This window comes from Cupressus sempervirens, chromosome 5 (assembly GCF_028749045.1).
Source record: "Cupressus sempervirens isolate cs-2001-9-10 chromosome 5, ASM2874904v1, whole genome shotgun sequence".
NCBI classification, from domain to species: Eukaryota; Viridiplantae; Streptophyta; class Pinopsida; order Cupressales; family Cupressaceae; genus Cupressus; species Cupressus sempervirens.
This window is the reverse complement of record NC_143122.1, coordinates 60,521,571-60,548,615: the sequence shown is the minus strand read 5'-3', so window position 1 is coordinate 60,548,615 and position 27,045 is coordinate 60,521,571. Positions and strand designations below refer to the sequence as shown.

Below are 27,045 nucleotides of genomic sequence, written 5' to 3'. Positions count from 1 at the left end.
CCATGTTGAGTGATCTCTTCTTGTTCAATTTCACTTAAGAAGATCTAAGTGAAATTCTTGTGGGCACCTGGGCATTTGGAAGACACTATCTTTCCCTATGCAAATGGATACTGGGTTTTGACGTAAAATCAAATCTTAATAGAGTGGTCTATGTCTAGTTTGGTATGCTAGGTTAGTCATTGGAGCTATGGGATGAACAAATCTTCATATAGGTGGGGAAACCTTTGGTCAGTATATAACCACAAAGTATGTGTCACTAACTAAATCCAAGCTAGTATTTGCATACTTTTGTGTAAAAGTTTCTATTAATAAAACCCATCCTATTTTTATTGCTTTGTAATCAAAACTAGGAAAGATAATTCAAGACACTAGTTTATCAAAATGATACTTACTAAGAGTTGTGATTCTCTAAAGGAGAATCTCTTCACTTACAAACTTCCAATTTTCTTAAATTATTTCCAATAAATATTGATGCATATACATTTTCTTGTAAATATTTTCATGGAAGAATAATGAAATAGATTTTGTAAATTAATTTATTTTTTCAAACATTGTATTTAAATTCCATTTATTGTTGAAAATCCAAAGAAAGATAAAACTCTAGAAAAATACAAAAATGATCAAACTTGGAAAAGGAATATGAGATAGTTGAGCAAGAGGTACACTCATAGGGTTGTTATAGTGGTATCATAGTGGTTCCCTATCTTGCAGGGGTTGGAAATTTTCAGTTCCCATGTTTGATATTTTAGTGATCAACACTCTTGCTTTGTTTCAATATGGGTAAAACGAAGTCTATATAGGATCTCTTGTGAAAGCTCATACAAGCCTTTCAAAACTATGCTAATAATTTAACAAGGCTTAAGACATTTGGAGATTGTGGATCCTCTGTTAGCAAACAAAAAAAGAGAGGCCTATACTAATACAAATAATCTTATCAGTCAGAATAAAACTTCTGAATTTTATGACAGAAGACATAGTATTGATCCTACTCATGTGATAGAAACCAATCCATGGGTGGAAGATGGTCATATGGAGTCCTTGTGTGTAGACATGCAAGATTTGAGGGTTAGAGATGCATTAAGTGATGTTGATGCACGCCACAAGAAGTCAGATTTTTCATATCAGACCTTGGAAAATGAAATAGAAAATTCAGGTATAGGTAATAGGTCCTAAGATTGTGACTTGCAAGGGCTTACAGTTAAATTGGAAACAGAAGTGTGCAAAGAGATCGACAAAATATAAGCTTCCACTTTATCTTTTGAGCCATCATATGAGTTACATAACAGCAGTACCTTGACTGATGATGTGTACACTAATGATAGGACACATGATATTGTTCATCCTGAAGTGAGCATTGCAGATACAAATTCATGCTACAGTGCAGACTTTAATTCAGAGAGCGTGCATGCGAGCCATCATTTTTTAGAGACATCGTTTGGTTTGGCAATTGAAGGTTAATAATAGAATGATTGTCACAACCATAGAGAACTTCGATGTGGCTTGTTATATAGTTGGAGCACTCATGTGATAGATGAATGCTATGGGGTAGTCTTCCCCTTACAAAATTCATACACTTTGAGTAGACATCAAATAGTGAAACAAAACTATTTACATTTATTGGTTGATAGAGACTATCTTTCCGAGTGGAGTTGCATTTGCTATGATGTGCTAAGGGGAAAGGGAGAGAAGGTACACGAGATCACTTACAAGTTGGGAGAGACTATGGATTTATTGGAGAGAGCACAGTTAGACCTTTATGAGTCTTAGTCATGATTGAGGATTTTTTCAGTGGAATTGAGGTTGGTATAGTCTTCACCAGTTACAAATATAGTACAATCATCCACATTGGGAATTGGTGATGATCTTATACCCATGGGTTATAGTTGTGAGTCAGTCGAGGATGTGACTATAATCATCTCTATTAGAGGTGCAATTAATATAGTTGGAATGTTTGCATCTATTGAGAGAAGAAGATAACCAAATGTTGCCTCAAGTTATGGTGTGGTTACATTGCATTGTAGGTGTTGTTGGTCATGAGATAGATAAAAAAGGTTATATTCAGATTTTGGACAATCAACACTTGATTGAGATGGGATCTTTTTATCATAAATACATAGAGAGGAGTACTCATCACTACTTTTCTAATACACACACAAAGGATATGATGATGCATTAGTGTAGATTGGTTTTGAGGTTATACCATCCTTTTTGGGATGGGTATTTTCCATCTTCCTTGGGAGCCCAATAGAGGATGGAGATAGTGGTCATGTTGGAAGTGCCTTTGTATGTTCTTATCTCCATAGTATGAATGGATGTGAGTTCACTATGTTTTGAAACCTAAGTGATGACAAGTTAGAACTATAGTTCGTACAGGTCTCATTCATTAGCTCCACCTCTTTGGACATGGTGAAGTTGAGTTTAAAGTTTAGTAGAAAAAGTTTGAAGATGATCCTATTGACAGGCTTCAGTTTAGAGTTTGGGATCCTTCTAGTGCATTAGGATTTCAAATAGAGCTCATTGAGGAGTTCGTAGGAGTTTAGACCAGTGTTTTGGGACTCTGCAAGTCTGACTAGGACTCTACGAGTCTGAGGCAGAGGTGCACTTTCTAAGGCAATTGGACTCTGGGCTCGAACTCGGCCGAGTCTTGGCAGGACTCTGCAAGTCTGACCAGGACTCTACAAGTCCGAGGCAGAGGCTCACTTTCTAAGGCAATTGGCCTCTAGACTCGATCTCGGCCGAGTCTTGGAAAAGTCCACATGGACTCGTCAAGTCCAAGGACTCGCCAGACTCACCGAGTCCCAAGCCTAGGACTCTAGCCGGTGGCAAAGACATTAAAGTGCAAAAAATTTTAAAAATCAATGACTTAAGTTGCATTTTTCCAGTGGTTATAACATCTATTTGACCTAAAAAGGTCATTCCACCATTTTCTTATGCTTGTGATAGAGAGGAAAGAATTAGAGAAGAGAGAAAGTAGCAAACCAGTTGGCTCTCTTGTATCGATTATTGATGGTTTGTGCAACTTTGTGGCTTGCACTTAAACATTGAGAGGAGCTTAAGAAAGCATTTGGAGGAGGCTTCTAAAAACTTCCTTGCATTTCCATTGTTTGACTTTGTGCAAATTTGAAGAGGTAAGCAACAAGTTGCATTTCTTTGTGTTGTTTTGTATATGTTTTACATTCATATTTTTTACTTTATATTTTGTTTACATTTGTTTGGTCTCTACTTCTACTATCTACTATTTAGAATCTAGATTTATTCTAATTTATCTTGATGACAAAGTAAGAAGGCTCTAAAGTTTAAAAATTTGATTTGATGCTAACTTTTTTCTATTTATAATATATTCATATTGCGGCAGCAAACAATAGACATAATGCCTTAGGGTGAGCCTTCTAGAAGTGGAACTAGGCCTACATTTAACCCTGATACAGACCAAAGTGCAAAAGCAAGAGATAAGGCTTGGAAACATGCCATCCGGGCCACAAAAAAAGACTTGTTACATGTTGGCATTGCAGTGTAGTATATAATGGGGGAGGAATAAATAGATTGAAGTATCACCTAGCACATATACCTAGGCGTGATGCTAAAAAATGCAACGATGTACTCCAAGATGTTATGCGAGACATGCAAACTCTTTTAGAGGAAAAAATGGAGAAAAAAGAATTGTGAAGCAACAAAGAAGAAATAGCACGACTAGCCCAATAGGGATCTTCTAGTTTTCAGTCTCCATTATCCCTTATTCCACCTACGGATGCCACTGCTTCTATGAGTGTGACCATTGGCCCTCACATTTGTAAGCAAAGATCGCTTGTAAGCATGGGTTGGAACAAGGAGAAGCATGATTATGCAGAATTGGCACTTGAGATTTCTTCATCTACAACAACATTTCATTCAATCCAGCAAGGTACTTATTTATTTTTATTTTTATTTATGTCTTACTTCTCTTGCTTTCAAGTTTCAACTTTCAAGAGACAATAATATGCTTATTTTGTTTATTTCAATTTGTATTTTGTTTTTAAATTTAATTATAATATACAAATTTGTTTAACTTTAAATTTTATTTTATTTGTTTTAGGTCCCCTTATTGGCAAATTGCAATCAATGCTGTTACTATTTGTGGTCTGAGGTTCATAGCCCCTAGTGCTGACGAGCTAGGAGGCCCTATTTTGACCCAAAGGGTCGCTGATGTAGAAGATGCAATCAAGAAGTTGCGTGAGGTGTTGAAGATGAAGGGTTGCACCATCATGACTGATGGTTGGACTGATAGGAGTAGAACATTCCTCAACTTTCTTCTCCCCTCATCAGGTAATTATAATTAGACATTAAAAATTTAGAAGTAGAACTTGTACTTGAGTGATTAAGTTTATAAATTATGATTCATCATTGATCATTATACTAATTTGTTCCTTTCTCTTCAGGTGCCACATTTTTTTGAAATCAATTGATACCTCAAGAAAAACAAAGAATGTTGAATATCTTTGTGAGGTAATGGATGAAGTGATAAAGGATGTGGGTGAGGAGAATGTGGTGCAAATAGTTACAGATAATCTAACAAATTATGTTGCTGCAGGAAAGGTTCTTATGGAGAGACACCCTTACGTATTTTGGACTCCTTGTGTTGCTCACTGCGTTGACCCCATGTTAGAGGATCTTGGTAAACTCCCTTGGATAAAAACAATTATAGAGCAAAGAAAGAGTGTATGTAAATTCATATATAATCATACATGGGTCCTCAATCTCTTGAGGAAACACAATGACCAAAAGGAGTTGTCTCGTCCAGGGGTCACTAGATTTGCAACCAATTTTCTCATATTGAAATCTTTGCTTGATTCAAAGGGAGGTTTGAGATACATGTTTGTTAGTGAGGAGTGGATTGCATCATCATATGCAAAGACCATTACAGGGATTGATGCAACTGATCACCTTTTTGATGAGGCTTCCTTTTGGACACCAATTGTTGATATTGTGATGGTAATTTTCCTTTGTGTCCTCATTTCAACTTTATTTTGTTTATAAAATTATGTTATAAATTATTTGTTCATTTAAAAAAAAAAAACTTAAAACTGATTGTTTCTCTTCTAACTTTCATAATGGTTGCAGTTTGTAAAACCACTTGTTCTGCTACGAACTATTGATGGAGAGAAGCTATCAATGGGCTACATTTATGAGGGCATAGATAGGGTGAAGGAGGTCATTCACTCATTTTTTGCAGGGAATCGAGATAGGTATGGGCCTATATGGGATGTCATTGGTAAACGTTGGCACAATCTACTTCACAAGCCTATACATGCAGCGACCTACTTCCTTAATCCAACATACTAATTCAACCCACATTTTAAGGCTAATGATAAGGTGTGGAGTGACCTCTATGATGTTGTAGAGAGAATGTCATCCTATTCAAGAGTTGGAACAATTGTAGTCCGTGAGATTGAGTTGTTTAAGAAAGCTCAAGGGCACTTATTTGCACAGGAGTTGTGCAAGAAAAATAGGACAAAATTGATGCCTGGTAAAATCTTTGATTCTACATTCTAAGTTATAATTCTATTACCATTTTAATTTGATAAAGTGAAAGTTAATGATATGATTTAAAATTTTCTTGTTTTAGATGCATGATGGGAGATGTTTGGCACTAAGGTGCCAAATTTACAAAGGATTTCCATTTGCATCTTGAGCCAACTATCTAGTGCATCAGGATGCAAACGTAATTGGAGTCTATTTCAGCACATACACTCAGGAAGCACAATAGGGTGGCAGCGAAAAAATTGAATGATCTTGTCTTTGTTCACTACGACCTTTGCCTTCACCATAGATAGATCTTAGACACCGATACATCACCGATTGTATTAGAGAATGTTGATCCACATGCAGAGTGGAACACAGAGATTTTTGATCCTGTCTTCAGTGATGAAGATGTGGAGTGGGTTGATCAGGTGGATTGGAAGGTTGAGGCAATAGTGATGGCAGTCGAGGAGACTAGAGCTTAAGGAGATAGAGTGCAAGACCATGAGGCTAGGAGTGATGGATCTGAGTCTGATGATGAGGATTATGTGGGTGAGGATGAGGATGAGATTCAGCCTCAAACACAGGGAGAGAGGATGGCTCTACAATCTTCCATAACTTATCTTAGGTGTACTCATAGGAGGACATAGACTACTATGGGCCTTAGTCTTCTAGTTGTTATTTTGATATGTGTTTTGAACTTTTGATACCATAGATTTCATAATCCATGAATATTGTAGACATTTGACACTGTAGTGACACTATGTTTATTACATTATAGTTTAAACTTTATATTGTGTTATTAAGTTTTTTTCCTTCAGAAATTCACTTTTATACTTATGTGATCCATGCAAAATTGTGTGTATTAGGTAGCTTCTATTTATCTCAATTATTGTGTATTTGATGTTAATTGACTAAAAGATGCATGAAAAAATGTTAAAATCTTTAAAAATCTTTAAATTTGATGGGTTTTTCAATTTTTCGAGTCCTTATCAAGTCTGGTCGTGGAGTTCGAGTCCGAGTCAAATTTTGACTTTTCGAGTCAGAGGCGAGTCCGATTCCCATAACTATGGTTTAGACAATGAGGAATGCTTACAACATTCCTTTTGATTCTCCTATGCATGACCCCTTTAAGATGCACATGTTTGGATAGTATGTATGACATCTTGCCTTTTGCAGTTCTAGGAAGTAGGCTTTATCAACCTTCTGAGTTGCGTCCCTATGCGATATTCAATCTTGTTGCATCTATGGTCAAGTTTGATGCAATATGGCAAGTTTTTTCAATCATACTGTAATATTCCCGTTATGAAATAAATCATTAATCAAACTATTGTTAATGGGTCGATTAATTTAATATATCTTGGACCCATTTTTGTTTTGTTTTTGTATATTGTGTTATCGTCTGCTATCTTTGTACACCCTCGAAAAGTTTTCTCCGACGGGTATTTAAGCATGGCTTGTAGGTAGTCACTAAGTATGCAATTTGGATTATTTCTTTGTACTGCGAATTCTCGTTGGGATTCTCTATTCTTCACCATTTCAGAAGTGAAAGATCTTCCCTACTTGGCTTTTTGGTTTCAATGGAATTCAACCCTCGCCCTACTCCGTTCTGCGTTAGTTGCTTGGATCTGGCCAATTTGCGCTCCATCTTTATTATAGATTCATTTGTATATATTTATATATATCTCTGGGTTCCATTGCTCTAGCATTAATTGTTTGGCAAATAAATGTGTTGGCATCTTGTTCATAACTCGTTCTACATTCACCGTGTGGGTCCTTCATACTCATGGTGTAATAGAACATACTATATGCCCTGGATAACTATGTACATCTTTGCCCAACTACACCGTACAACCATCTTGACATTCACCGTACGTCTCCCCCCCTTACTACCATACGGCCTCCTAGAAGCAACCATACGGCCTCCAAGAAACAACTATATGGCTACTAATAGCTAACATACGGCTTCCCTAAGCTACCACACAACCCTCAAAACATTCCATTCATCTGCATTGATTAAACCGTACAACCATCGTAACCTAGTGCATACTAGTTTTTTTCTAAGTTATTCTGGCGTACACCTGGAACAAAACATTACAAAGTGTGGATGACAGGTCTATGAATGAAAAAGGTATTCGGAGTATTGATTAAATACTCATGGAACACATGTGATGGCTAAAAATGCACCAGAAAGCCTATGTATTTGGGTGAAAAGGGCCAAAATCAGACTCTCAAGGGTGAATTGCATGTGGGAAAAGATAGGCTTTTGTGGGTATGGTCAAGAATGCAAGTTGGGATGCATATGGATGTGTGCAAATGACAACTTTGGTGTTTAAAAAGTGTGACCTTTGACAAAATCGGGTTCTTTAGATGTAATTACATGCAAAGTGATTTACATGTAATTGGGTTTGGACAATTGAATTGCATGTAAATAAAAATGGATGCAATTGCATATATTGGAAAGTGGATGTAAAATTCATTGACATATCTTGGTGAAAAGTGAAAGGAGACAATATGTACTTGCATGAAAAGATGAAATGTGAATGGATGCAATATGCATTCTTGGGTAGGATTTTTCAACTTTCTTCCAAAAAGAATGCCAAAACAAGCAAGCAAACAAACAAGAAAAACTATATACTAAACAAAAATATACCTCTTGCTATTGACTCAAACATGACAAACTTCAAAATATTTCTTTACATGCAATTTCGTTTTTGGATTTTGGGGAACTTTCAAGCATTTGAAAATAGAGGATTTAATCTTACTTAAAGAAAATTTGCAAAATACATGGCATGTCTTAAACAAGTGTACAATGGTAAGCGAAAATATGCAACAAAATAGCAAAGGTTTGAAAACTTCCACTTACTTGGAGCTCAAAGAGACAGATGTTGAAGATTGAGAGGTAGGAATGTATGTCTTTCCTCCAATTTCGAATTTTCTAAACAACTCTTTGACTATTTCAATGCTTGCAAATGTGATGAGGCATTTTTGTATGCAGATGCCAAAAATGTGATCTTAAAACCTCCGAGTGTAAAACGTTTTTAAGAAACTCATGTATATGGGATGTTTTTGGGTAAAAATGTGCCCTCTAGATGCATGAGTATGGGTCTCTTTTGCATAAAAAGTTCAAAATTGTGGATTTCAAATGCATTAGTAGGCATTAAAACTCAAAAGCATGCCCTCTAAATCAAAACGCATGGGCTGGAAGTACCATTTTCTAGGCGTTTTTAGCAAAAGCATGTCCTAAAAATGCATATAAATTGGTCATTTTTGACTCGTGAATGCAAAAATGTCTTCCCTAATTGTTAAGACATGGATCCAAATGCAAAAATGTGGATGAAAACCGAAATTTGTGGATGTAAAATGGAAGTCTTTGAAGTGTTTTTGACTTAGGAAAGCAAAACATGTACCTCAAATGCATTTGCATGTATTGGAATGCAAATCGGGGTCTATGGATGCAACTACATGTTTAAAATGTATTCATATGATAGGTGGAAGTGCAAATTGCATTCTCCTTGTGCTATTGCATGCTTTAAAATTTGTACAAATAACAAACAATGCAGATTGCACTCTCCATCCTTCATTACATATTTTAAAAATATGCATCATCTAATATGCATTGGGCAATTTTGGCCTTTGGAAGGCAAAATCGTGGACTTGAAATGCATTTACATATTTTTAAAAGCCAAATTGCAGTCTCCCAAGGGCATTACATGTTACATTTTAACGTGTAAAAGCTCATTTTCATGCAAATCACATTCTAGGATGACGATTGCATATTTTAAAAACTTAGTTTTTATTTGTCTAAGTCCATAAAATGACTTTTTAGTGCCAATCACACTCTCAGGATGTAATTACATGTAAAGTAATTATACATGTAAAGAAGATTTTCCATGTAAAGGGGACTCTAAGAAGTCCATTACATACATTTCTAGTGCAAATCACACTCTAGGAATGCATTTACATGAAAACATGTAATTGACATGTAAGTTGAGCTTGCACAGCTTAAAGACCAATTAAGCACATGTTTATTTGATTTATGAGGAAATATTACTTAAATTGGGTCAAAAATAGTATTTACAATATATAATTTAATATATCATGTGCAAATATTATTCAAAAAGCAATATTAACTTAAATGTTTTAAAATAAAACATAAAGGAACTCAAAAAATAAATTAAACTATATAATTAATAAAGTCACTTTAGTGAAAAATTTAAAAAGCGAATCAACATGAAAATATAACATAAAGTGCTCTATAATCACTTAAGTGATAAAGTAACTTAAAAAAATAACATAAAGTCAATTTATGTTATATTTTCTAAAAGGTGATAGTCAACATTAAAATATAACATGCTATTTTAACTATGCAATAGTATTTGAAGAGTCCACCGTGGGCACTTAAATGATCATATCTTTTGACTACCAAGTCCGATTAAGCCCTAAGATGTATACCGAATCAAAGGGAAAACCGAAAGCAAGAGTTTGAACAAAATTAAAAGACCAAAAGACACTCAAAAACACGAAAAAGGACGTTGAAGGCTTGAAAAATCAAGAATAAGCTTAATAAAATGAAAAACAAAAAGGACTTGACGAAAGCCTTTAGTAAAAGGATTCATTATACAAATTGGAGTCGATTGGTTGATCGATGTTAGCCAATTGAATAATGAACTATATCAGAGAAATACAAAACTAAGTTAAAAAAGTTTCGTACTATTACCTACATTTTGTGGTGACAAATGCAAGATAACATTTGGAACAAGGGGGGACAATTCAGCCCTCTGCCAAACCTGAACCTAAACCCACAACATTGATTACACAATGAACTATATATAAACTTGCAGAAATTAAATAGAGAAGCCTGAAAAATTAAAAAGGTTGCTGCAATGAAGGATGAGTAGATGCCTCATTTTTAGAATAAAATCATAAAGTAACTTGGATTATCAGGTTTAATGTCTATGTATCTTAGGCAGGTTGCTGCATCAAAGGAAGAGAAAACTCTCAATTTTGACCATTTACAGCATGAAGTTGAGAAGAAACATAGAATAGCAAGGCATGTATGAGGAAGGCCAATGAAAGTTGATTACTACCTGCTGCTTTGTTATTTCCATAAATGGTGATCTGTTGATAATTACACTGCATGGCTCAATATAGTTGATTCTTCTGGCTTTTATATGTGAAGATTTCTTCTATTGCTCCAGCCAAGCTCGAAGGGCCTGTGATATTTTTATGAATGAGTTCCAGTTATTCAATTTGCTTGACCATGCAATCTTGCATCAGATTCTGATTGGTCTTTCACTCTTTAGACATATGAGATGAGGGAGATCAGCTGCTGAACGGAACATGGTTTGCAGTCCTTGGTTGCCATGGCAACCAGCAAAGGAAATCTTTGATATTTACTGGGGCTATAGGAAAAGAAATGTCCCTGCTTTCTGAGAAAGAGGCATTATTTTGAGTTGGGGACAATATAATGTCCCTCCATTTATCTTTCAAGTACAATCCTTGACTCTCATCTGGAAATCACAATATATTCACTGAATAGTCACAAATGAAGGAAAACTAAATGGGCATATTAAATGCCACTTGATGACTCTTCTTGTAACTATGATATACACCTACTGACACAAAATCTTCACAGCAGTCTGGAATACTGTTGTTAGAAGCATATAGGGTAGAAATTTCTCATATTAGATCATCAAGTTTATCAAACCTTTAACCCTTCCATATTAAAACTTTGAGCTAACTACAGACCTCAATATTGGAGGACTTGAGAGCATAGCTCCATTATGGATAAACTTGTTCTATGAATCGCCTTCGGACACATGGTACTCTAAAGATTTTAATATCTGTAGTTTGAACAGTTTATGATTTAATCCTTCAGTTTCTGGTAGTATGGTGAATAATATATGAACATTGAGAACATGCAAGCTGCAACATTTTAAGGTATATCACATAAATGAACAGTATATCTTATAAGTTTTTTCTTTCATCATTTGATATTCCACTCCAGTGCAATAGAAAGAACCAAGAAATTGCCTTTTGACATCTCCTCTTCAAGTTGTTAGTGTAGGTACCTTCTATGTAATCATAATTCTTTTCAGGGCATAAATAAATATTTTTCTTTATAGTTGTTTCAGACTGTTTTTATGAGTGAGGCTGTGTTTAGTGAACCAAGATTCATGGTTGATGGATATTGATTGAAGGGTCAAAATTATTCTGAATCGTAAATAAAGCTAGAATTTGTTACTGTTTTGCAGATGAAAGGTGAGAAGGAGCTTATTGACAAACTTATACAAACAGAGATAAATTTATTCCGAGCAATCAGAGATGGGACTGCTTTAATGCAACACATGGAGGACTTCTATTATATCACATTATTACAGGTATTTTTCCCTCTACCATCCTCCCCTTCCTGTAACAGAGAAACAGATACAGATGCACATGCATATGCAGACATGTGCATTCATACAGGCATTGCTGTGCATGACAGCCTGTCAAAAATTATGGAATTCATTCTAGAAAGCACTTCTGGTATGAAAGACATCGAGGATGGAAGTTTTGCTGACGATAACTGTTTGTAAGAGTATTACTATTAACAAAATGAATGTTAGAAAGTAAACATAATGGTGAATAATTAATGAGAATAATACATTAGAACAACATGAAAGCATTGCTTGCTCCATTAGTGATGGGATTCATTAAGTTTCTCCAAAGGATCTCTAAACCTATCTGGTCTCTAGATAACCTGATCAATGTTTCCCCTGCCCTCATGTCTAGTCTTGTCATGTGGAGATTTAAGCCATATATAGAGATTGTATGGATTTGCAAGATTGTTCACAAACAGAGGATTGATGATCAAAGGCTTATTAAGTGGTCTCAAAATGATTTTTTTTTTTTCATATGATCTGGTGGCAATTGCACAACTTGACAAGGTTGAATTCTTCGGAGTCTCTGACACAAGTACATTCCCTACTCCATTAATGATGGACTTCATTATTCTTTGGCATAGTGAAAACCATAATTTGCAGACTTGGACTCGGGAAGTACATGACTTGCCCAAAATACTTGACTTGGCAAAATCTCCATCAAACACTCAACAGAGACGGAGAAACCAGGATTTATTGGAGGAGCAACCGAAAGGTTATAAACTTTTATAGAAAAGTTAAAGTTGATAGCATATGCCACAAATAATATTTCATAGAGATCAAACTGTGAAACATGCCAACATGGGTTAAAATGTCTCAAGTAGATTAGAATGCAGGTGTGAATGCATTGAGCAGTTTAAGTAAATAATATTTCATGGAGATCAAATCATGGATATTAATGGAAAGTATTTGGGGCACAAAACTATGGATAAAGTGAAATATTTATTATCTCTTCAATCTAGTTTTTCTAGCTGCTAGAGTTGAAGAAAATGTGGATATCATTCTTTGGCATTGTTTCTAGTTTAGTTTTGGTAATAGGAAATTATATCATCGGTGAATGCATACCTAGGCAATTATATTATTATTCAACAGGATCCAGATTGGCTAAAAGAAGGAAGTGGTAAAGTATTTCAATATATATCCTTTAATTTATGCATTGGAAAATAAAGTTCACTTAAAATATAGTTGATGTGAATTAATGTAATCTCCCCATTTTTTGGGGATCTCTTGCAGTTGATTGAGTGAGTACATTATAGTGACCCTCATAAGCTAACGATGATATTTGAGGGTCTCAGTTATGGACATACTAATTTTAGTAAGTTTTATTCAAGCAACTATCATATTTGGCAGTGTAGATGGTGACACTAGCGGTTGGTCATCACCTGCATTTGGATGGGGCTAATTATTGCTTGAGCTCATATTTATTAATTAATTATTAAAGTTTACATTAGTATATGGCACTTTATTATATTAAATGTTGTCATGCCCAAAATTCTAGACAAAAACACACCAACAATTAAAAAAAGAGAGGTTAAAACTGAGTTATCTACACACTTATACTAATTGAGTTGTGACTAGGTTAACGACTTATTGAACGTTTACGAGTTCCAAGGTTGAACTTGTAAATAGAAATATGATTAGGTTTAGGTTTCAATTAACATTTACTAATTAGGTCACAGTTTGATAGTTACATTGATGCATAGTTGAAGGATTACATTTTCATTTCCAGATTTAAACAACATGCTTTACGTTTCCAGTTTACTCTAGGGTTCAACATTATCAAATTTCAATTAAACATTTATCTATAATGCACTTATCGTTTATGAAGACACCCTTGAATGAGCTTGATAATCCAAACATGTCACTCATATGTCATTGCTACAAAAACAAACGTTAATAGAATTTAAAAGACCTATTTTTTAATGTTTCTACAATAGAGTTCTATATTAAAATAAATTACACATAAAATGGGTTCACATTAGTCTCTAAATTTATGTATTTAAAATTTTATATATATATATAAATAATATTGTATAAGGCAATATATTAAAGGTATATAGATCATAATTTAAAATACATACAAAATACTATATAAAATCATGTATTAAAATTCATATAAAACAACGATATATTTTATATAGAGAAAAAATATATATCCAATAATATATAACTAATATATATATATATATATATATATATATATATATATATATAAATTAATATATTAAAATATACTTAAAAAATTAGAACATATATAAACATTTAAAATTTAAATTTAAAATATTATATTTCATTTTCCAACAAAACTTATATATATAGATATATATTAATAATAAAAATTGGTTCAAAAAGGGCTCCCGGAGAAAAGAACCAGTGAAGAAAAACTTCGCATTGCCTAATACAAAATAGGAATCCAAAAGAAAAGATATATATATAATTTAATTATATAATACTAAAATAACTTTAATAACAAAAACTAAATTTACAATTAAAAACTAAGAAATTAAAACATACTAATCACCTTACTAACTATATTTTCCTAACCACCCCACCCCCCACCTACTTATTCCCTTCTTTGAGGAAGAGGGCTATATTAATTGGATGGGCAGCGCTTTATGTGGGAAAATTAGCGCCAAAAGAGGAGGGGGCTCACCCAAGCAAGGATCCCCAAAACATGTTATTAATTCCCTTTTTTTTTAAACGTTGCATTCATGGGAGGTGGTGTGAGGATTTTGGAAGAGGAAGTTGGAGGATGGGAGTGGTGGGGTTCATGAGTCACACCCTCCCATGCATGAATATATTATAATACATGTTATATACTTTTGTAAGATATATATATATATATATATATATATATATATATGCTTATCTATATTTATATATATTTATAATATATAAGCATATATTATATTATATTTATAATATATACTTATCTATATATGTAATATACATATTATATATATATATATATATATATATATAGATATATAATATATACTTTTATATATATGTAATATTTAGATACTTATATATGTGTAATATTTATATGTATATATATATACACATATTACATATATATAAGTATATAATATATATAGGTAATTTGTATGTATATATACACCTTCTTAATCCATATGCTTGCTTCACTTGGATTTAGATTGGTTATTTTTTTCTCTCCCTTACCATTAACCTTATTACTTGCAATTGTGAGATGCCTTCTTGTTTAGTCTTTCACACCATTTGTTTTATTATTATTTTTCTAGCTTTGGGGTGTGTGCAATCCCTTTCTCTTGGTCTCCTTTATTTGGTGAGTCTATGCTAAATCTGCGACTTACATTATTTTTACATCTCTTGCTCTCTCATCTTGATGATGGATTACGTAGTGTGATTCGAAACGTTGATGGCAAAAATCTCTACACAATCTAATCCAGAAACTAAGTATCATAAATATATTATAATTATTTTTAAAAACCCTTTATTTTGTCCATCATAATGTAAGAACTTGCACTTTATGACAAGGGGTGTAATGTATTTTTTTTTTTTTTGTATTATTTATTTTCTTTATAGACTAAGCCCACTCTTTTTTATATATATATATATATTTAAAAGAGAATCTTCCAAATAATAGTCTTTGTGGATTTTTTTTTGAAGGGAATCAATTAAATCATTCCCCATACATTTTTTAGAAAGAAAAAGTACTCTCCTCGTACATCCTCTTCAATTACAAACGTGAAAGAAGAAGAAGAAGAAGAAAGGCAAAAGAGAATTGAAACAATCCTAGGGATTGTTCTGAAGGGCATTGTACCTGACGATGCAATCCCGGATGATCAAAGGATTAGAAGTTCCTGTATTTTGTACCGCTGCATTTACCTTGATAACCATGGTGTTGCATCTTTTGATAACCTTTGACTTTGATGAATTGTCTGTTGTCATGCGGAAACTTGATGTTATCCAGCTTTTCTCACTCAAGTTGTCGTAAATTCTCCTTTGTAGATCAGCACAAACTAGAGTCTTTGACACTTTAAAAACCTTCTCGATAGTGTCTGGATATAAACTCGGAACAACTTTCCATCAGCGCCTTCACCTTTTTTTTTTTTTAAAGTAAAGTGCTTGGCACATGGGAATGCGTGCAAATGGAGATTGTTGATTTCCAAAATGTGACTTGGGCTTTCAAGATGTCATTGCACGGAAAATGGATTACATGTAAATGCAACATGCAACAAAGGATGAAGGATGAGATGGAAAGCCAAGGCAAATGGTGGATGAGCTTTTACATGTAAGTGAGAATGGAAGAGATGCAAAGCATGTAATGACATGGGAAGTGGAAAAATATGTACTTGCTCATGGAGGGGCGAATGCATATGGAGAGGTGAAATGGAAAATGAGATCACATGCATGTGCGGATGGTGAATGAGATGGAAAACGTGTAATCGCATTTGTCGAATGAGATGTGAAGTGTTGTGATATGGGAAGATGGAAATTGAATGTGGAGTGAAGTGAAACATGCTCAAGTTCTTGGGAAAGGGCTTGCAATTTCTTCCAAAAGAAAAAAAAAATGAAAAAGCAAGCAAGCAAACAACAAAAAACAAACACATGCCTTTGGTCTTAAATTCAAACATGTCAAGATGCAATGCACTTGAACACAAATTCGAATTTGGAAATTGGGGAAAAACCAAAAACAAGAAAATGAACAATTTCTTCATTTTTAAAAGAAAAAAATGCACTTTCCATGGCATTGATTTCAACAAGTGGCAATCATCAAGCAATAATGTGCATTTAAATAGCAAGATAAGCACGAATTGATGAGCAAGTTTGAAAATGTCCACCTATTTGGAGGTTATAAAGCCAAAATAACAAGTTTTATAGACTTGAAGACCGATTCTTCCTCAAACCTGGTTTTTCAAACTTTTTGACTTTTTCTGTACTTGCATTTAACAAAAATTAAAGAGCAATGAAGCATCGAATTTGACATGAAAATGCCAAATACATGGTCTCCAAAGACAATATCATGCATTTAAAACTCAAAAACAATCCCACTTGATCAAAGGCATGGGCTGGAAAAGCATTCTTTTGAATTTTTTGAATAAAAACATGATTTTTTAATGCAAAAATTTGGGCCGTTTTTGCAAAAACATGGCCAAAAAATGCATGTTTTTGAGTTATTTTTGACTTGTGAATAAAATGACTTCCCCAAATGCATATACATGGATCAAAATGTAAAAACGTGGCTTCAAAACACAAAAAGGTTGATAAAAACCCCAATTTTCTAGGCGTTTTTAGCAAAAGAGTGATTCATAAAAGGCATGAAATGAATTCATTTTTGGCTTCTGAGTGCAAAAATGTGACCTAAAATGTATTGCAAATGATTGAAGATGTCAAAACTCCTCCTTTCCTTGCAAAAACATGATTTAAATCACTCGAAATGGATTTATTTGAAGATTTTTCAAAAAACGTGCACTTGCAAGGAGTTTGAAAATTTTTTTTTTAGCAAGATAAATCCATTTTTGATGTTAGAAAATCCATTGCCAAGAAAAACTATCCCTATTGGAGAAAATCTCATGCAAAACCATCAAGTAAATCTCAAGTTATGATCGAAATCGGATTTTTGGAGGGCAAGAGCATGCTCTTCAAAAACAGACTTTTGGAAAGTCAATGCATATAGTAAAACATGTTTTTTGATTAAAAAACGGACCTTTTTGAGTCACTTACAAATTTTAAAACATGCATCTCATCAAAATCGCACTTTTTGGGTGCCATTACATGTTTTAATATGTGTTCATAGGCAAAAACAAACCTTTTGGGGGAGGAAGCATGTTTTAAAATGCATCTCACTTTCATGATGTAAAAGCATAAAAACTTTGCATTTGATGCAATAGCATCAAAAAGATCTACTTATGATAGACATTTGATGTAATGACATCAAAAAGGTCCACCAAAGTAAACTTTATATGCAGTGACATGTAAAATGTCCACTATTGATAGATTTTACATGTTATTGCATATAAAATGTCCACTTATGAGGACTTTAAGTCATTTAATTCACTTAAAATTATAAAAATGTTACAAAATGGGTCATAAACAATATTTATTTATCATATTTTGAAATATAACATATAAACATCATTTAAAAGTAGCATTTAAATAAACATTTGATTTTTAAAACAAAAAATTAAACTGCAACTATATAGTTATATAGTTACTTTAAGTGATAAATTAGAAAGTAACTCAACTTAAAATTATAACATAAAGTGCACTATAGTCACTTTAAGTTAAAAATTTAAAATTAAAGTAACTTGAAAACATAACAAAAAGTGAATATAAGTTATATTTTTCAAAAAGTGAAAGTCAAATTGAAAATATAACATCATATTTTTAATTTGTGTTGTTGCACCCAAAAGGTTCACTTTTGAAGCACTAAAATGGACATATCTCTTGATTAACAACTCTAATTGACCTCTAGGTTAGATCGAATCAAAAAGAAAAATGAAAGGCATGGCATGAGCAAAACCAAAGGACTAAAAACAAGCAAACACAAACTCAAAAACAAAGAACGGACGATGAAGGCTTCAAAAATCAAACAAAGACTCGACAGAAAGAAAAATGAAAAAGACTTGACGAAGGTCTTCAGTAAAACAATTTGATATTTGAATCGAAATGGATCGATCAATCAACATCAAGCAATTGAATATCAAATTCAAGCTTAGAGAAACATGAAACTAGCTTGAAAAAGTTTCGTGCTATTACCAACATTTTGTGGTGACAAAAATGCAGGACGACAATATCTATCATTTCAAAAAAATATTAAACTGCTAACCTTAATTCATCCAACATTCTAGATTTAATTGTGATTCAAATTCCATCATCAGAATAAGAAACCAAATGCATATACAGTTAATCATAAAAGGGTATAAAGTAAATCCTAATTAGCATCATAACTACAATCATTATAAGGTAATCATTGTAATCACCCAAAAATGGTCATCTAAACTATTAACCCCCTTCTCAGCATTGTGACTAAATTAATTAATTATTTGCCTAAACCAAATTGCTAAAAATCAATTAATTTGATTATAACCCATGGTTTGATTATATTGTTCTAAATTCATATTTAATTTAAAGGAGCATGTACCCCTTTAATTAAATAAAAAAGACCCCTTCACCCTCTTATCCTAAGTTGTACACATAAAGCACTTTCCCCAATTTAAAAATAAAAGAAAAAGACTTTTTGTCTTACATAGAAGTGCAAAAGTCAACTCTTCATCACAATTGGTGGAAATGCTTGTGCACATGAATCACTCCCACTTTCAACCCCCACCCTTGATCGTTCATCTCTTTATTTTGATCTCAATCGTCCGTACATCTTTAAAAGGGAGAGTTCTCTCCTCATCTAAGGATCTATCTTCTTGAGTATTGTTATGCTGCAGGTTTCTAGATCGATTTCTTGAGAGCTTGTGGAGACCTTCTACATTCTTGTCTAATTCTCTCATACCATTTGCATATTAACTTAGATTCATATAGTATAGCCTCCGTTTTGTGATAATCTAGATCATCTAATTAATTAGCTTGGATCTTGTAACACTCTCATTTTCTTAATCTAGTTACATGGTGCATCTCATTGTAGCTTAGCTCATTCTTGCATTGCATGATTGAGAGTTCTCTTGGACATTTGCATTCTTGCTCTTGTCTTAAGAACTTCCCATTGCATGGTTTACTAGCAAGGGTTGTGTCTCAAAGACTCAGCTGAGAGCTATTCACATTGCTCCAAATACGCCATTGCACTCCATGGATAGGGAGCTCTAAGACGCCATTCAAGCAATCCAACTCAGGAGATCACTTGGATAGAAAGGTTTTGAGTGGTGCACCTTTATAGTGTACAATCATCACCAATATCCAACTGATATCCATTCTATTTAAATTCCTAAATCATAGAAACCCTTAATTTATTTTCATCTTCATTAACCATGAAGTCCATTAATTTCATAACAACTAGGGTATACAAATGCACCTGGGGTCAACATGCAATGTTTATGATTTAAACACATTTTTGCATAATTAGTAAACTCGTCTCAAGCTAGAACTTTAACCTATTGTAACATAATACTCTTATAATAGGGATGAATCTCCTAAACAATGCCCGCAACAGTTTGGTGGACAATTTTCAGTCCATTAAATAGATTTTCCATGAAATTGAAGAGATTAAGTTCAGGATGTAGGGGCAGGAAAGGTTGGAAGGGGGCGATGGGAATGTCAGAATTAACAAGTTAGATGCAAGGGTTTTTGAGATTGAAAAAAGAGTGGAAAGGATGGAAAGCTCTCTCCATAGCTCGGCTAAACAAAGCCTCAACATTATAAAAGGTCTTAATGATAACATCATTCAGCTGCACTCGATGATGGAGGAAAGTAGAAAGGGGAAGGAGGAAAAGGACAAACAAGAAACCAGGGCTGCTGATGATGATGATTTTTTGCAGGTTGAGAGCTCGAGCAAAAGGAGGAGAGTGGAAAAGAGGAAGAGGGAAGAAGAGGTTTCTCCAGATGATAGTCAATCGAAGACTAACAAGGCTAAGGCCAAGGGAGAGCTAGAGCTCAAGAATGCGGAGCTGGCCAAAGAAATGGTTCCCTGATTGGTGCTCCTAGTTTTTTGTCTGAACCCTAGCTTTTGGCTATATGTATTTTTTCTACTTTTGATGGTCGAGTATGGCCTGTTGTTTGTTTTATTGCTTGGTTGGTAGACTTGAACTTTCAGTAGTATTTTGTTGTTAACTGGTGGGTTTCAAGAGCCTCTATAAAAAACCTATTTTACTTAATCAAAAACATAATACTCTTATAATATTAAGGCATAATAACTCACTATTTCATTTACTAATTAAAAACACATAGTTCATCCATCTTTAAAGCCTATAAGCATCACACTATATTTATGTCTAAAGCTTTATATAACACCTTAGCAATACCAATCTTATCTCAAAATATAAATCACATACTAATCTCTATTTACCATTACTTCAATCTACAACATCACAATATTCACTTGAATAGATATCATCAACATATGTGTAGGGGGTCCTAACCCCATCCTAGCACTCTAGTTCTATCAATTATATATATATATATATATATATATATATATATATATATATATATATATATATACATTGTACACAAAGATGTCTCGACCCTACAGCCTCTAAGTCATGTTTCTACGTAGTTGGTCGAATTCAGCACAATGCAATATTTAAAACATTTTATAACACAACATTCTCCTATAGTTCCTTGCACAATAGTTTACCCTAACTTCTAATATTAAGTTATCTTATGAACATTTCACAGTGTGATGATAATTTATCTTTGATTTTCTAACACTCCTTCCAAAAATATGTATTGACTAATAAATGTCCATTCCATCATCTCATCCCGCTCTTCTATCCATTATTGACAATACAGGTTCCTTAGTTGAATGACTGTAATTTCCAATTCTTAGCTTGCACTGTTTAATTGCATAGTGGAGCATTTGATATCAATTGTTCAGTTTAGCATTTAGTTTCAGCACTTACATTTGAATCTATGAAATTTGAGAAAACAATTTATACCAAAAATATGAAAAAGCAAAGACATTCCAAACAGAAATAACATCATATATACAGTAAGAATAGAGACGTGTGCCAAGTGTTTGACGAAATGTCAAGCAATCGAAAAGTGAAAATTTGGTGTTGTTGAAGTGATCAACCAGCTGGGGTTATTACACCTAAGTTCTTATTTAGTGAAAAAATCTTGTAGGCATCTAGATGGTGCTGAGTATAAATCTTCTTCAATACAAAACACTAAAAAAAAAAGTTCTCCTTTTGTATCACATGTTGCTTGGATGGCATGGGTTGTTTCAGGGCCTTATGATACTTCATCTCTTCTACAAAGTAGACATCAAGACTGCTAGGAGGGTTTATTGTTTGAGCTAATGTATCATTTCTTGTCAATATCATACTCTGTCACGGGAGAGTTATCCTGTAAATCATAAAAGGGATTGAGATTGTACCTATTGTTCATGGAGATGTGAATACACATTTCTGTTGTAGGAATAAGGGAAAGATTGTCTATTTCTAAGGGAACCATTAATATTATCTGAATTTTCTCCTTTGGACGTTGAAGATTTTACCTTCCCGAGCACAAATAAATTAAGTTATCTAGCTGGGTACAGCTCAGGTTATATAAAGATGAATATTGGATCCAATATTATTGTTGCTCGTAGCTCGGCAGATTAAAGAGATCGAAAATTGCTTTATTCTATCATCTTGCTATAGGTTTGAGGTGTTATGCATTTCTGGGCAAGATGAAGTATTTTGTCAGGTATGTATGGGGGAAGATTGTCCTGACAAGCTGTTAGTGGTTGATTGGTTACAAGTTGCTACAGGGAGTTGGAAGACATTTGCACTGGTTGTCAACATAGTTTTTAGATGTGGCATAATATTCTGATGAGCTAATCAGTTCTCAGCGCCAAACTCTACTGATTGATTTTATTTCAGAGATTGCTTTTGACTGGCAGATTAGTTGCTTCTGTTTGTGTTTCTAAGCATTTTTTATGTCGTTCTCAGATCATCTCTTACATATAAGGTTATCTTTTTAGCATCATTGTTCCTTACTTTGTGCTACAAAATGTGATTCACAAGAATGCAGTAAACAATTAAAACACTCAAATTACAAGTTCAAAGCAGCATATCACATTTAGGCTAAAAGAGGTAATATTCAGATGTGGCATAAGATACTGATGAGTTAATCAGGTCTGAGCACCAATTCTTCTGACTCGTTTATTTTAGAGATTGTTTTCGACATGCATATTAGTTGCTGTTTCTTATATTTCTGAGCATTTTAAATGAGGTTCTCAGGTCAGCTCTTTCTTATATAGATTAGCTCTTTTGTATCACTGTTCCTTACTGTGTGCAAGGAAATGTGATTCACAAGATGCACTAAACAATCTAAAACACTCAAATTAGAATTTCAAAACAACATATCATGATTAGGCTAAAAGAGGTCAAAGGAGCATATGAGCACAAAGTCAAACCCTTTTGTTGTGTAGATTTGTCCATGATGTTTGATAAAGATGTGTGCTCACTCAAGATTTCAGCAGCATAACAGTATTGCAAATGCAAAATAGAAGAGAATAAAAATTGTGAAGAATTGGACCAAGTGGTTGATGTGATGGGGAAGTTGATCTATTTGCATAATCTTCATGACTAGGGGTGTGCACATGCTTAGAGGGATAGGTTAGGCTTGATGAAAGATTATTAGAAAGCAATTGTGAAAATTAAAAGTATGTGATGAAAGGAGAGAGAATGAGTGGAAGAATTAAAACCACCTCCTAATTCCAAGTGGGAGGAAAGGGACTAATTAAGTAAATAATTTAATTTAATTTAATTGAGGGATTAAGATGCAAGTGGGGGTTTTAGGAATGTTCAAGTGGGTGTGGGTTTAATTCATGCTACCTTTTTTAATCAAATTCCATGACTGATCATTAGGATGAGCTAATAGAAAAATACTATTCTAATATTTAAAAATAAATAAAAAATTATCCTACCAGGAAGAGGCGAGTCGGGTCCTACAACTTAGTCTACAAAAAATATTTGCCTTGGATTTGACTTTCACCCAATATAGGAAAATTTATAGTCAAAATTCACCAAAATAACCTCTCAAACACAATGATGATGACCAAACAACTTTATTTTGTACTTGCAATCAAATCAAGCCAAATTTTCCATTCTTGAACACCCTAAGATCAAATGAAAGACCAATAGAATGGAAAAACATCTGCAAAAGATGCAAAAATGTCAGTATTGCTAATAAACATAATCAACTGGATTACAATACCATAACCATTGTTGTTTTGTCAATATAGATGTGTCTTCTTATATATGCAAGATAATTAAAGAGTATGATAAGAGATAAATTATCAACCACACAAGGTGGAATCACATTTCCTACAAAAGTGGATCATCCTCCATTGTGTAATAAGTATGTGCAACATGAGGAGGATGATAATGTGATAAGTGCACTAAAGTTGGAGACAACACATTAAGTGGAATGTGATAACTACTATCACCACCTTAAGTGGAATTTCTTTTACACCATGTGCCAATAAAAGTGAAAACTCCTTGGTATCTTGAATACAAACTACAATGTATGTATTATCTGAAATAAGCTAACATAATGTGTAATTAGTGAATATTTAATTACACCAACAATTGTTAAATTTGTTGTCTTTATTGTAGATCCCTTTTATGTTCTTGTAAATGTTTTAATTTAATGTTTAATCCCCATCCTATTTATTTTTTCTCCTTTCATCACGTTTATAAAAAAAAAATCACTCCTTTCTAATTAATGACCTTGCCATCTATCATATTTTCCATCCACATCCTAATAATAGATCATGTAGTATGATTCAAAATGTTAATGTTAAAAAATGTATACATAATTATCACCAAAACCATTCTTATTCAAGACACATTAATGGTAATGAGTAGTATTTATCTTTTACAGAATAAAATGATGATAGCAGTTAAATAAGTAAATGGTATATGATATTAATGACTAATAGTGTAGATATAATGAAGAAATAAGTTGGATGTAAATTTGTAAAAACAGATTAGTGTATGGTGTACAAATAAGTTCAAGGAAATGGTGAATTTATTATGACAGGTTTGAATATTTCTTGAGAAGGGATTATAAATAGACCTGATCAAGTTACATAACGTACATAGTATTATAGTCAATATGGTAAAATCAGTAGAAACAAAGCAGGTATCATCTTTTATTTGTATAATCATTTATTTGTTTGAACTAAATGGCATCGAACAAAAATATGGTTATTCTTAATGAACTTGTTCAAACTTGTTACTACTAACTTTACTTGAAGACGATGGCTGAATAGATGTTTGCTATAAATGATGTCTCTTCACACTTTGGATTCCACAAAATGAACTTAGTGGTTTTGATGGGCTAATTTTTTCCCCTCCTTTGTATTGCAGTGTGTACAATCAAGATTCTTGCAGCGGTAGTAATGAATTCAAATGAGTGAACAAAGGGCCTGAATGATCACTTTATATGTATTTATCATGATTATTTTACATTAGTGATCCAGTTTTTCAATTATTTTTGTTTACTCTTTTGTTGTCACACATTTTCTTTCATCCTCCATGATTTCAATTGTTTTCTTAATGCAAGGATGCTTTAAGTATATCTAATGCTCAAATTACAAATTTAAAACAGAAATTGGTCTATATTCAACACTATGGTAAGCAGTTTTGTACCTATATTTTCTAAGTATATTCATTACACAGATTACAAATGTACAAGATAGATAGATCGCTGTTAACTGTGTTGTAAATGTTCTTGAAAATGATCAATACTTCAAGTTCCAGATTAGACTATTTATTTGTTAATAACTCCCAATAGGGTGAGACATGAAAATAGAACCAATGTCAAGTGAATGCGGATATGATGTTGGTCAATAGTTCAACAAATTTCCCTGTTGTATGATGGGCATTCTTAAGCCAGAAAACAGGAAATTTATATATTCAAATATATTATCCTCACATTTCATAATCTCCAGTATATTGTGCTTCAAATGAACTCTTGAAATGTTCATCTAGCAATGATGATGGTCTCAAGATAAACAAAGTCCTGATAATCGTTCCAATAGAAGAAATCTTGTGATGCATTTCCCTTTGTAGATTAACAAACTATTGAAGATTGATGTTTATGTCATGTTTAATTCTTTCTCTATTGTAAATCATGTGTCAAGTCTAACTATTTTCTCTTTCCAACAAATTGGGTTTGCCATCTAGACCTTTCTTCAAGGATATTTGGATTACAGAATTTTTTTCTCAATTACAAGCATGTTGCTTTTTACTTCTTGCACATATATTTTGTTATATAGCTGTAACCACAGCTCACGTTTTTTAATTATATTGGAGAATAGCAGTCAACAAAGGTGACAAACTTTAGCAACTAAATAAGAGAACATAATGAGCATCAAAGATGAAAAAAAGACAGCAATATCAGCATCAAAAGAGCTACAAGGCATTACTTAATAGTCACAAATCAAATTTAAAAGCCACGAGTCAGTTGCTGAACAACTCAATATTATTTGCTCATATATCATTCTTTAGAATATAATATTCTAAAATGACAAAAAAATAGAGACATCAGAGGACCACAACATAAGAATAAGAACTATCTAGTATATTTTGTTATATGCTTAGTACTCACAGTCCGACTGTTTTAATTATATTGAAGAAAAATAGTTGGAGCAGTTGACAACATGTGACAAACTTGAGCAACTAAAGAAGAGAACAAAAAGAGCATCAAAGACATAAAAGCAACAGCAATATTATCATAAGAGCTACACAACATTACTTAATAGTTGCAAGTCAAATGTAAATGCCACATGTCAGTTGTTGAACAACTCAATAGTATTTGATCATATATCATTCTTTAGAATATAATATTCTAAAATGAAAAAAAAATGAGACATCAGAGGACCACATCATAAGAATAAGAACAAGCTAGGACTAACATGCTGTGCATTTTCAAGTTTATCAACTTTAGTCAAATAAATCCAACAACTATTTATCTTGATCTATTTCAACTTTCATTTTGCAGTCCCTGCATTCTTTAAGCCATCACTCAACTATTTAGCTATGACATAATAGATAGATCAAGATAAGGTGTTTTGGTTTTGTCCCTTTCTTCACTTTGTCAACTATCTAAAAAAATCCTATTATGGACCAATCATAGTGGGAGTTGCAACAATATTAAAAGATTTCGTTAGTCACCTATCCTCATCATGTTCTAATTTGCCAACCTCATTCATTAATTATACTCTTTTTCATACCATATCATCTTTCATTAAGCTGATAGGATTACTCCTCAAAGACCTGCCATCAGACTTGTTTGATATCCCAACATGGTTGGACACCATAAAAGTAGAAAAAGCCTAAATACATAGTTTCTTGTGGCCCTAAAAAGCAAAAACCACGAACAAATTGTAAAGTCCCCAATTTTGTTAGTGTCAAAGTTTTAGAGATTAGCCTATTATTGTGATCCTTGTAGGCTAATTATTGTGGATAGAGGGTCTTCT

General features: G+C 33.2%; 1 protein-coding gene across 3 annotated transcripts in view; it reads left to right on the top strand.

The window, feature by feature from the left end:
- Positions 1 to 25,508, top strand: part of LOC149554544 (putative triglyceride lipase) — a 329,392-nt gene extending 303,884 nt beyond the window's left edge. For all 3 annotated transcript variants that reach the window (XR_016364383.1, XM_089828589.1, XM_089828587.1), the window contains 2 exons: positions 11,754 to 11,879; positions 24,932 to 25,508. Coding sequence is in view for 2 of the 3 variants with exons in the window: in XM_089828589.1 (XP_089684715.1) it covers positions 11,754 to 11,879; positions 24,932 to 24,961 (156 nt within the window). In the remaining variant the exon portion in view is untranslated. The remainder of the gene's footprint in view (positions 1 to 11,753; positions 11,880 to 24,931) is intronic.
- Positions 25,509 to 27,045: the final 1,537 nt, after the last annotated feature.